This window comes from Numida meleagris, chromosome 6, assembly GCF_002078875.1.
Source record: "Numida meleagris isolate 19003 breed g44 Domestic line chromosome 6, NumMel1.0, whole genome shotgun sequence".
In the NCBI taxonomy this organism is placed as follows: Eukaryota; Metazoa; Chordata; class Aves; order Galliformes; family Numididae; genus Numida; species Numida meleagris.
Genome location: NC_034414.1, coordinates 7,506,480 through 7,519,299, shown reverse-complemented (window position 1 = coordinate 7,519,299; position 12,820 = coordinate 7,506,480). Strand labels below are relative to the sequence as shown.

The 12,820-nt window shown below is 38.4% G+C and overlaps 2 protein-coding genes across 2 annotated transcripts in view; one reads left to right on the top strand and one right to left on the bottom strand.

The window, feature by feature from the left end:
* FAR1 (fatty acyl-CoA reductase 1) overlaps positions 144-12,820 on the top strand; it is an 80,287-nt gene continuing 67,610 nt past the window's right edge. The window contains exon 1 of the mRNA XM_021403652.1: positions 144-290. The gene's annotated coding sequence lies outside the window, so the exon portion shown is untranslated. The remainder of the gene's footprint in view (positions 291-12,820) is intronic.
* PTH (parathyroid hormone) lies at positions 4,518-5,699 on the bottom strand. The gene is made up of 2 exons (XM_021403668.1): positions 5,614-5,699; positions 4,518-4,831 (listed from the first exon to the last, which is right to left on the bottom strand). The coding sequence occupies exons 1-2, from the start codon at positions 5,697-5,699 to the stop codon at positions 4,558-4,560; spliced, it is 360 nt and encodes a 119-aa protein (XP_021259343.1). The 3' UTR covers positions 4,518-4,557.

Genomic DNA, 12,820 nt, shown 5'->3' with positions numbered 1-12,820 from the left:
GCGAGGCGGCCGTTGCTATGGCGTCGCCGGCCGGGGCCGCCTGAGGGCTGCCACCGCCCCGGGGCCGCGCCGTACGGTCCCCGTCCGAATCTCGGTCCCCGTCCGAATCCCGATCCAGATTCCGGCCCCAGTCCTCGTCCCAGTCCCGATCCAGGTCCCGGCCGCGGAGGGTGTGCGGCCAAACAGGCGGAGCCTCCTCCCGGGCTGCCGGCGTGTGGGCTCAGAGGCGGCGCTGGAGAGCGGGCGCCGCCCGCCGGGGCTGAAGAGCCGCTCCCGCCTCCCGGCTGAAGGTAACCGGCAACGGCGGGGCGGTGCTGCGAGCGTTCCCGCGCAGAGCGGTGCTGAGGGAGCGGTGCTGAGGGTTTCGTTCCGCAGTTCCCCTGCAGAACTGCCGTGTCCGCGTTATGGGCATCTGCAGTGTGCTGAAGTGTCTCGGCTGTGGAGATGACAATGAGTTCCGTGCAGGGAGAAGCAGCTGATCCCAAGCCCTAGCTGGAGCTGTGTCTGTCAGCGATATTTGTCTAAGTTATTCTCTGTATCACCATGATTAAATGCAGGCAGAGCTTGACTCTCATATCGGCAGAACGATACCCTACCTTTTGAGCATCTGTCTGTTCCCCTTTGTGCGCTATGGGAAGCCAGGTTAATTGGAAAATGATTACTCGGGGGAACAATCCCGCTGTCAAAATCTGCCACTGTGCACACGGGCGGGCCAGAGTATCATGAAATGCCATTCTGAGCCACTGTTGCACCAGACCTCTCAGGGAAGCTGTGCAGGCGTGAGGGAGCTTGTGTCTGTGTCCTACAGATGAGTCTGTTCACCTTGAGCAGGGCTCTGCCTTAAAGCATCAATCAGTGAACAGTAATATGATGGGTTATGCTTCTATTTAAGTGCTTAAATTGCAGTGGCTGGCTTTTTGGCAGTGGAGTTGGAAACTAAAGCTATTTTTAGCTGATTGTTACTCATGAAAATTGAGAGGATAGAACTTGACAGAAAAGGGACAAGGAAAACAAGAGATATCTGAATGATAAGAAATATTAGTGACAAAGACTTACAGACATACACACATGGATGTCTTAACTGTTGTGCAGTGAGTAGTTGCCAGGGTAATTCTAGCTGAACTAGTATTTATGAATCAGATGGGAGTGTTGCAAAACTGTGCGTGACAGTCTGAGTTCAGGTGTTGTCAGACTTAAAAATGTATTGCTATCGTTTATTTTTCAAATGACACTACCAAACTAGTGGAGGAAGTTGACAGACTGGCTACCGGATTCCAAAGACTAGATGGAACTCAATAGCCAATTCCCCTTGGCCAAGAGGTTTTGTACCTTTATTATAGAAATATGCCCCATAAAAGACTTGAAGCTCTGCTGCGATGCAGAACGCAAAAATTCTCTTTTTCATACTTTACAATAGCCACAGAAGTGAACCACACAGTTCTAGAAATCCACAAGTAGAACAATGACGGACAATGCAGGCTGCACAAAAGCATTTGAATGTGCTAGCTAGGCGAGGAGTCAGATGGTGCACACTATTTTCCAGTAAGCTGAGCAGTACAAAACAGCAGTGTTTACTGCAGCTAAGAAAACCAAACCAACTTCAGGGAGGGGAAGAGGCTGTCTAGAGATAACATAGAACCCCACCTTTGCAAGGCAGATCCTGTGGATGTGAAAGGACTTAGCACTTTTCTAACCTTTCCTCGCTGTGACAGGAGACATAAGAAGTCTTCGCTGGTGGTCACATGCATGTCTGATTCTGTTGTGGAATGCAGCTCACTTAGGATTTACATTGCTTAGATGCAAGTACACACTCTGGTGAGAATTTAAGGCAGGGAGAAGAGGTTGAAAGAGCAGTGTCTGTGGGAAAAGAGCTTGAATGCACGGAAGAGTCAAGACTGTCTCCTCCAGTGACATTGGGTACAGGAGAGATTTTGATTCTTATGAAAAAATCTGAGCTAGTATTCAGCCATGTGCAAGCTCAGTTGTTTGCCTCTGTTTCCCCATTCTTGTAGAAAGATAGGTAGTCAATGCCATTTGTTTCCCTTTACTGTTTGTTCTACCTCAGCTCTTTATCATGCCTCTTTTTATTTGTTTCCATTCTGACTTCTCTTGTTATTATTTATCATCATATTTAGGTGTTTAAATGGCTCTCTTATTTCTTTTCTTCTTCCTAGTGCTGCAACACTTGATCAGTTTTCTGCTGAAAAGCTGTAACAAATCTGTTTTCTAAACAATTCCTTCAAGAAGAAATTTCATTTGAATTACATCTTTTTTGAGGGGGGCGGGAGGGTTTTATTACATAGCGTTAATTTGCCTGCCAGTGTGCTGGCTTTAGTCCTTCTGAAGAGTCATACTGTGTGGGCAAAGTAACTGTGATTTTAGCAAAAAATGTGACAGTGCTGGACACAGTTTGTGACTCCATTTCCAGATAAACAGCATTCGGTGGTGTAGCCCTCTGTAAACAGTAAGTATTTTTTGAAGCATAAAGGAAGTTTATATATTTGTGTAAGCATTTTTCATCTGCTGAACAGCTGAAGATTAGGTAGAACAAATTGTATGGATAATAGAATTCTTTGCTTAGATCAAAAGGAAAGAGTTTATGACTTTGACACTGAAAGTTTGTATAGTTTCTGCATGTGTCATTATTGCGAGAGGATGCAGGTGGATTTGTACTAGGTAAACACCTTTATTTGTAACCATTGGTATGACTTTTTATGCATGGAAGACAAAAGGAAAGATTAAAAACTCTTTCATTATTATTTTTGAATTTACTGTGTGATTTGCTGTGATAAAATTAAAGGCTGTAATACTATAGCTCCAAATGCTAAACTAGATGAGAATAGCGACAGGTCACTCAGTTATTATGCTTTAAAATAATATCCAAGAGCTTTTGGTCCACTTTATTTTGTAATACATATGTGAGACATAGGTACAAAATGCAATTTTATTTAAGTTAGCACAGATGTCTGATACAAGAATAAATAGAAAGTGCACCTTAAGGCCTTGATTCTACAAATAGGCAAGCGGCATGGAATCCTTGCCTGTGTGTGCAATGCACTGATGTACACTGGTTTATCATCTGCTTGCAGCATCAGAGCCTTTACATTAGTAACAGTATAGCCTAGATTATGTACTACAGTTCACTAGTTATAAGTAACCTTTCTAGCCTCCAGCAGATTGCATTTGTATTTGTAATTATGTATGAGTTTTTCACCATGATCCCCGAGATGTGCTGGACATCAAACAAACAAAGAAGTGGTATGGGACCACACAGACACGTTGGCTTAGAGCAGGAATTCTGCTCGAGGTTTGAATTCTCGCAGTGGAACGTTTGGAGGGAACTGCTGTTAGTTCTACAGAGAAAATATTCTTATTATTCAAAAATGGTTGAGGTCATAAGCACATGCTTGTATATACAATTCAAAATTATTTTATATTTGCTGCTTTCTTTTTTTTATATTATTGTTATCTTCATTGTTTTTTTCCCGTCCACATTCGTGTCAAATTCTTTTTGAATCCTGCTTATATCCATTTTATCTAACCGTTCCTGTCCCAGGTATAGATTTCTACATTTTAATGGTTGTCATTGCAGGGTTTTAACAAACTGAAATCCCAGTTCTGTAAAAGTGCACAAGTGAAGATGAATAATTTTATTTATGTGAGCCACTTACCCGTGCGGCCGAAGCACAATATACAGAAATTCATAGGTTACAGACTAAAGGAGAGATAAAAACAAGATATTTGTTTCAGTTGTTATTATCTCATGTAGAACCAGTTCCCAGTTCTACAGCTAGGGCTGTGCATTCATATGCGCTACAGTCTCTGCTCTCAGTGTTTCTGCAGTTAATTAATTACAGGCTGTCATCTTTTGGAAGAGGGAAAGTTAAAAGCCTTCCCTTAATTTCAGTATTTCGCAAAATTCTTCTCTTTCATGCAGAATTTGTTTTAATTTTCTTTCATTCCACTTTAATCTTAAGCTTTGGCTTCCTTCTTCTATTTTTCATGTTTGCACGCTTTAATCCTAATTTATTATCGTGCAGCTTTTGCTACTTTATTGACATCCATCTGGTTTTAGTCTTTCTTGTGAAAAATAATAGTGGCTTTAAGTTTACGTAATTTCAGTAGGACAAAGTTAAAGTTTAACCCTAGACATAATGCATTTATACATCATTGGTTTACAGTACAAGCAGGCCTAGCGATTACAGACAAATGCTCTCCATACAAGAATGATAGAACCAGTCTTAAATGTTTTTCAACTTTCTTATTCTATTTTGATTGTTCTTTTTTTTTTGTTTGCTTTTTTTTTAATTCCCCTGGAAGTTTATGAGTTACATTAGCCATTCAAAAGATACCCAGGAGTTAGCAGCAATGGCTGTGGGTGGCCTGTAAATACATTTTATTATTTAGTTGTGAAATGCCTATCTTAATGGGGCTGCAGCCTGGCGTGGAGCCTTTAATCCTTATTATAGTTTGAATAAAAAAATAAAATGCCCTAATTGATCAGTGATCTACAGACACGTGCTTACTTGGACAGATATAATGCTCTTGGTCTTTTCATTACGGCTTTGTTTTAAAGAGCACATCCATGTAAGCTTTGTCCAGGTTGATGGATTTCTTCTGCATTGCTGCCCGCAAATGCTCAGGGAGCAGCCTCCGATTTCTTATCTCCCCCAGGACAATATCATCCTTGTTTCGAGGCCTCTGGGTCCTGGCATCCTCAATGGCACTGTGCACATCCTGCAGTTTCATCTGAAGCCAGTCCTGTCTCTCCACAGTGTGTCGATGCTCTCCAAGGTTATGCATTAATTGCATCTCGCTCACCGATCTCTTCCTGAATGAGAGGAAAGGAAAGGGAGGGACTCATAATGGCTCTCTTGAATTTATGATCTTAAGTCAAAATCCAGGTTTGAGAACTTCTGTAAGATATTGCGGTACAGAGCCGTACAACTTACCTTTCTCATCTGTAAGGAATAGAATAACATCTGGAGAAGAGAAGGAATGTGGATGGCAATTTGCTAACTGTAATAGATATATCAGCGAGAAAGCATCAAATACGGGAAGTAGTCCAGTTTTGTGACAATAGTGTTTGGCTATGTATTTATCATTTCTTCTATCTTTGTAGTTGAGCTTAGCGCTTACATGACAATAGTTAACCGATTAAGACAACTATGGTATTTATTCAGAGACAGTTTTCTGTGAACGCTGGCGTTAAGGAAGCATGATTTCCAGTGGATTTTTGTCTCAGTGCTGATTGACGTTAGTGTCCGAGGCTGAGTTCCAAGTAGGCTGTCACACAATAAAAAAGGTGTTCACCTGCATAGACCCCCCTCGAGCATCTGCTAATAGATGCGGATTACCCAATGATCTTCCTAAGAAAACACATGATTTTTCTTCATCTACTATTTTCAAAAAGTGTTTAAGAACTCCGCATGTTTCTGAGATCTCTGCTGCTCTGTCTAGAAGTCAGAATTTGGCTGGTTGGGCCAAGGGGTTCGAAAGCAGGGGTAGAAAGACTGATGTACACTTAAACTGGTACACAAACAAACTGACCACGTTCTTGAGAATAGCTCACATAATTCCCCAAACTTTGGAAGTGTATAATAATGTACTTACATCATTGGTCTTCCATCAGAGCTCGTAAAAAAACATATGGCGTATAAAATCATTACAGTTCTGGCCAGATTTTTTATAGAAGTCATTTTGTCTGCGGAGATAGAAAAGAATAAATGTATAGGTCAGTATTTCCAGTAATTTTTTTAATTCCAAAGAAATTTAGTTTAGGAAAGGAAGTTAAAGAAAGACATCAGAAAAGTGGCTTTAAAAACATTCCTCTCATGAAATAGGTGAGAAAATTTCTGTAACTTTGTAGGCAAGCCTAAAAGCTTCCATCAGCCTTAATTGCTTTGCATTATCATCAGCTAGGTACTCACCTTTTGGATAACAGGGTAAAAAAACTACGTCCTTTCAATAGTACTGTTATTTGTCATTTGCATTTGATATGCTTCAAGTGTGTCGAAATACTTGTGTATTGTTATGCAACTGGAAACTTCTTTTATGTATTTCTTTTGCAAAACTGAGTTGCATTTTCTTTAGAATGAGGAGGCTGACATCCTTCTGGACAATTTTTCATTGTGGCATAACTCTACTGAGTTATTTAATCACAGAAGAGAAATCAGAACCGACCCCCCTACATTTTCAGCGTTAATCCTGCACTGCCTATATGAATTCCACACTGCTTTGTACATCATCAGCAAAACTGCCTCTTGGTACATACATGAAGAATATTTATTACCAGTGATGCTACAACTGACGGATAGGACGCAGTCAAAATTTCATTTTCCAGTGTGTATTTTCAGTATATACTGCCAGGAAATGGTATCTTTTCTGCTACAACTTAAGGACTTTTATACAGAGTAACCAAAACATAAGAAAACACAAAACTCCAGAATGCTATTTTTTTGCAGTATTTCCTGCAGTTTTACTTTAGGGCAGAAAAGCATTTACTATATGGCATCTTACATGTTAATAAGAATGTGGCCCTAGCAGTCCATCTAACTCAATGCTACATATTCAGGAATTGGATTCACTTCAAGATACCCTAACTCACTGCCTCAGATGTATTAATTTCAAACATTTGGTTCAAATAATAAAACAGTTTGATCCTCCTTACATTCACTTTATTTTTAAGGTAGCCTGAAAAACAAATAAAAGCTAAGTAATAAATCAATGATAAAATCTTCTAAATAAGTCTTCCAGAGAACTTGGAAATAAAATAGAGTATACTTACCCGGTACTATCTTAAACAGTTTTCTGCTTTGGGTATGTCGGCAGATGACTGTCTCTCGATGTCAAGTATATTTAAAGACTACTGAATTGGTTTAGTGGACCCCTTAAATCTAACTTTAAAATAGAGCTTCTAAGTAACTTAGAAGCCCTTTTATTGTCTCAGTTGATGTCACTCTCAACACACACCCTCCTGACCCTCATGTACCCACCCTCGGATGCTTTTGTTAATTTGGCATTTACACGGAAAAGAAAGGTCTCAGCAAAAAGAAAATATCCTTGGTAGCTATGAAGAAGTTTAACTTTTGAATTCAGATTCCCTATTACTTGTAGATTTGTGCCCAAGATAATATGGTATCTGAAGATGTTGGAAGGATTTGCAAAAGAAAGCTTTGTGATGTTAAATGCAGGCAATGGGAGTGATCTACAAATGCAAGATAAAAAAATATTGAAAAGCTAACATATATAATAATTTTGGGAAATAAGAATAGTCACTTTAGGTCAGAAACTGGACTTCTTTGTAAAAGAATACGCTAGAGAGCAGCAGAAGCCCCAGGATGATAGACAATCTCTGAGTTGCTCTAATGTGCTAGATAAAATGGAGGCATTTGAAGAGGCTGTGATAGATATTAATACTTTATTCATTTTGGAAAAGCAATATAGAACTCTGGCTACATTCTAAGATGTAAAATGTGTAAATAATACCTTCCCATACACACCAAGACAGACTATTTTTGGCTACAATATAGTTTTCCTACATTATATGCATTTTCTGGGTTCTAGAGTATTTTGCCAGAAAAAAAAAAATTACATCTGCACACTTAAATACACCATTTGAAAGCTATTGTTGCTTTTACAGTGAATACTGTTTTGATTACACTATATTATCCTATATTATTTCACATAAAGACAGAGTGGATATTTTAGAATATTGAATTACACTGATGGTATTGCTGTGGGAAAAGGAAGGGAAAAAAATTCTAAAAATTCATAGTTCTCTCAGTAGATAGTAAATTGAGAAGCAAAACAACAAAAAAATTTCAGTTAAATGAGTTTAAGAAATCAGGATGGAAATGCCTTCCAGTATAATTCAATTGTCAGTGTCCTTCTACCTACACAAAAAAAGAAAGCATACAGAGGTTTATGGGGATCTTTTCTTAGGAGATTTATGTCCATTTTAGCCAATAGCAATACTAACTCGAACGCCTTAGTGAGTAAAAATATGCAATGGGCATGGCATGCCCGGAAACAATTGGAAAAATCTCTACACAGTTGGTAACAAAAAAATCTTTTTTTTTTTTTTAAACCATCATAAACATATGCAAAACCTTTAAAGCAAAGCCTCAAGGCCGTGCTTTTGCAGAGGCCTGACATTCATTTGAAAGCTCTAGCAGATGACAGCAAAACCGTAGCTTACGGCCAAACATTAGAAAATGTGTTTGTACTGAGAAAAATAATGTTTCCATGTAACTTGGTACCAACTGATAGCAAAAGTGGGCATTAAACCACTAGTGACAACCGCAAAATAAGTGTTAGCAAAAATGAGTTGCAGATGTTATTCTTTCAGTTGCAGTTGCGTCCCTTACAATGCACATGCAAGACTGGAAGAGTCCCCAGGCTGGAGCTTTCCATAAAACTGAGACAGAGAAAACACCACAGTGTGATATTACAGTGGAAGATGCTTAATGCATTTCAGGCGACTTAAGAGTCTATTAGTGCAGATGCCTTTTAACAAGATGTAATTTTAGCTGGTTGGTTTGCTGCATACCTAGTCTTTATAGCAACTCTGAAATAGGATTTCTTCTTTGGTATCACTTTTATTCAAAAACACTAAATAGATCGTATCTAAAAACTTAAGTGAAGTTTGCTAAACTTGATACTTTGAAGGCATTCACATGTGAAAAAATATAGAAGACAAATTAGAATTGCACTGTTTGCCTAAGATTAGAGAAGATACAAAAATAATAGTAAAGATAAAAAAAAGTCAAAATATATACCACAGTATTTGTAAACTAATAGTGACTGTGATGGTTATTAGAGAATCTTTACATTACAATTCAAAACTGCTTTATCTGTTTATGCAGAAAAAGTGACTTATTTGATTTGGATTACTATTCCTGGTGTCCAGAAACGATGTCATTTGAAAACACTTCAGATCAGATGTAGGAACAACAGATAATAGACCAAACAAATGTAATTCTACAAAATACTGTAATTGTGAACATTTTTTTCTTTGAACACAGTGTGTCCACCCCGTAAAGGTCAGCTGAAAAAGTTTCAGAAAGATGAAGGCTTATGTTCAGATTCAGTTTTTGCTCTTCCTTGAGCATCCTTGTTAAAAAAACAGATCACTTTTGTGCACTGCTTAATGGAAGAGCATAACCAGAGCTAATGCCTGCTGAAATGCTGTTGAGTAGGAGTTTTAAGACTGACCAAATCTGTAGACATTGTGGTGAAAAAAAGAGGTATGTAAATTCTGAGGAACAGTGCAAAAGATATATGTGCAATAAAAAAACATTTTGTCATCCTTTGAAGGTGGAAGTGTGTATGTGAGTAGTGGGTGGGAAAAAGTAACCACGCTCTTTAGGAAATTACTTTCTGCTAGTGAGGATACATTTCTAGTGCACGCAAATGGGGACTAGCCTACCGGAGATGGTTTTTGCTTCTCTTGGAACAAGAGGAGGAAAACCGCAGTGGATTCTGAGTTTCCACGCTCTGAAAATATCAGTCATGCATAAAACTGCATAGAAATGAATAGAGCAGTTTAGGAACTCTAAACTATTAGATGTTGCGGTATCGACCGGACAAGGTCAATCAATTTAGAAATTGATTGCAAACAATTAGTGCATAGGTTTCATGATCAATACAGAAATTTTGTTTTCTTTGGAAGAGGAAGAGGTGAGAGGGGGTCGTTTATGACACTTAGGCTGGAATACGGTAAAGACTGGAAGATTCTAGTTCAGACTTGTGATTATTGTCTCAACCTAAGTTTGAATTTAGTATTCTCATTAATCGTTATCTAAAAGCATAGGATGTTACACATGAAGTGAGACAGTATCGTGATATATTCCAGAATTTATTAGAGCAAGGGCTTATCTATGACATCAGGTGTTGCAGATACTAAACAAGGGCATGACACTGAAGAAGAGAGGTGAAAAACTGTAGATGCTGGAATGACAGCATGGGAGGGAAGAGCTGACCAAAGCCTTTTCCTCTAGCAAGACTTTATCTTCATCAGTCAAAGAACTACCTCTCCCTGACCTTCCCTTATAGATTGTACAGATACTTTAACCAGCTGTGCATGAAAAAATCTCTGTGCTGCTTTGTTTGCTGGAGGCGTGCCACTTTATTTGAATTGATACCACTGAATGTAATCAGACCCTGAGGTTGAAAACAAGTGGAAGGCAGACAGATTCTACAGCCAGATAGGCGAACAATGGCCATATTCCAAAAATCCTGAATTTTATACAGTCTACTTTGTATAGTCTATTTGTTTTGTTAGGAAAAAATATTATACTGCATCTTGAAACTAAACACAATGCTAAACACTCCACATTACTGGAGTATGATTGGAAGACACAGTCCTTTCTGGCATTATACTTTACGTGACTAAGAAGTATTTTCACAAACTGATTGTGTAATCTGGTGTATTAATATTCCTATAGAATTCTTTGTCTCCAAGATTCGAAGTATAACTGCTGAAGTCAGTTTAGTTCCACGCTATTTACAAAATCAGGATTTTGCTACTTTGCTTGTTGCAGCAGGCAGTTCCAGATAAAATATATTCTGAGTGCAGCTATGGCTGAGAGAATATTAGTAGATCATTGAGCAAGGGACCAAGGTAATTGGTGTCACACTGGATGACTGGTGAGGCAACCTTTCTAATTGTGTCTGAGGAATGTTCTGCCTTGACACAATGAAGATCCAAAGTGACAGTCAGTAAACTGTTTAGAACTTCATTTGATTGACAAGATTTGTGGCCTTTCAAATACCACAGCAGCATGTTTGGTAATTTATGTAAGCAATGTTGGGTATCTTTAGGCACTTTTTGGGTTCCTGCGTCTAGATAAAGCTTTAACCACATGCCAATTTCTGATTAGACTAAAAAGTAATAAGAATAAAATAAAACTCACCAAAAAAACCAGCAGACTTTATTGAAAATCAGAAGATGGTCTATCACATTCGTGCAATGTATTTTTTTGCAGCTACTGACAAATGTGAATTTGGAAATAATCTTTATCCAGTTAGATAGTATCTTTCATCTGAGAGTCATAATATTCCTGATTCTCCCCGATTTCTTTGTAAGGAAAGTAAAAAGTTGATGATAATTGTTTCTGTTTTACAGACATTTAGGCAAAGACAGATTAAATGCAAGTCTCACTGGGAAAAAAAATTAGAAAGAAAACAGAAGCTTGTAGAGTCTAGTCCCAGCCACCTGACTTTAAGTGTACCTGCTTACCTAAGGCGATCATCTAGACACAGTGACCCAGGTTATTTCTAGAGTTTTTATTGATTAAGTGAAACATATGCAATGTCTGAATGGATGCCATTTTTTGCTCTCAATGTAACTTATCCAAGTTACGTAACAGAGATATCCAGTTGATCACAGAACTTCTCTATTGACCTATCATGGACATGTCGGGCTTTGATGACATAATCATGAATGCATGAGTGTTTGCTCTTTGCATGCCACCCTGTACTATGGCTGCAAAGAATTTCATATAGCATTACATGGCTGTTTTGAAGCCTAAATGCAGAGCCCTGCTTACCTCATCTCTCTCTCATGAGAAGAATCTGAAGCTTGATGAAACAGCCCAGAACAGCGAGGAGGAATGCTGAAATGGTTGTTAAGGAAAGTCATGGAGATGATGTGCATATTATTCTCTACAGAGACATGTTTTAGTGGTCAGTAACAAAAGTACAATTGTGTAATACGAACAGTAATAAAAGCCTTGTTTAGTTTCAACGCATAGGTATTGACATATTTCTAAAGAACTCTTAGGTAGACTAAATATATAACTATTAATATAATTGTAAATGTGAGTATAGATATTACTTCAGCTTTAAATGTTCTGGTAACTTATTTTATAGTAAGTAATTACTTAGTGGAATATCAGCTCTGTTGTCCGTGAAAGATCATGCTGATATTTTGCTGAATACGTTGCTTTAACGAACCATACAGCACTTCATGACCTTTTTCAGTAGATAAGAAGCTGTTACAGAACTTGAAACTGTCGTTGGATCATCAGATTTTTGGAATCAATGTCAAAGTGAATTATGTATATACATACATGCAGACTCGTATACTCACATATAGGCCAGAATGTTTACTGGCCTATTACTAGCTGTAAATGCTTGATACAGGCTCGAGCTCCCTTTTAACAACATGAACTGTAGCATAGCTCTAATGAGGACTCATGTTCTTTTTGATTATCCTAGAAACTGACATAGCATCCTTGACAAGTTACACGAGGAGATCAGTTTTGGGAGCGTAAGTAACCCCTGAACATTTTTGGAAAATATGTCTAGTATCGTTAATAGGAATGCATCTAGAATTCCCCATCACTTTTCCAGGCTCAAGCACCTCACTGAAGGTTAAGACATAGTAACTATCACTTGAAGCACACATCTGCCTGCAGAGGTACATGCGTGCACATTTTATACAAAACATAATTTTAAAATCAGTTAAGACATCTTCTAAAAAAGGTTTGAGTAATTAAATATTAGTATCCACTGGATTCTAAAGGTAGGAGCCTGGAAACTGCAGATACCCCCAGGAAGGAGATTTGACCTAATAAGGCTTGTAACAGATAATGTGCTCGCTTTGCGTAAAATAGCCTTGAAGACTTAGGTTGATACAGGATGGAACAATGAAGATCTGAATTTTTTCTGCAGGTAGCCACATATTTTTAAGACGTTTCAAGTTCATATTCCCATATTTTTTGCAGTCACTGCAGATGAGCAGATAATATCCAAGTAAGCGATCCGGAGCTTGATGAAATCTCATGGGAATGACGAGTTCAATTTACAAATAAAA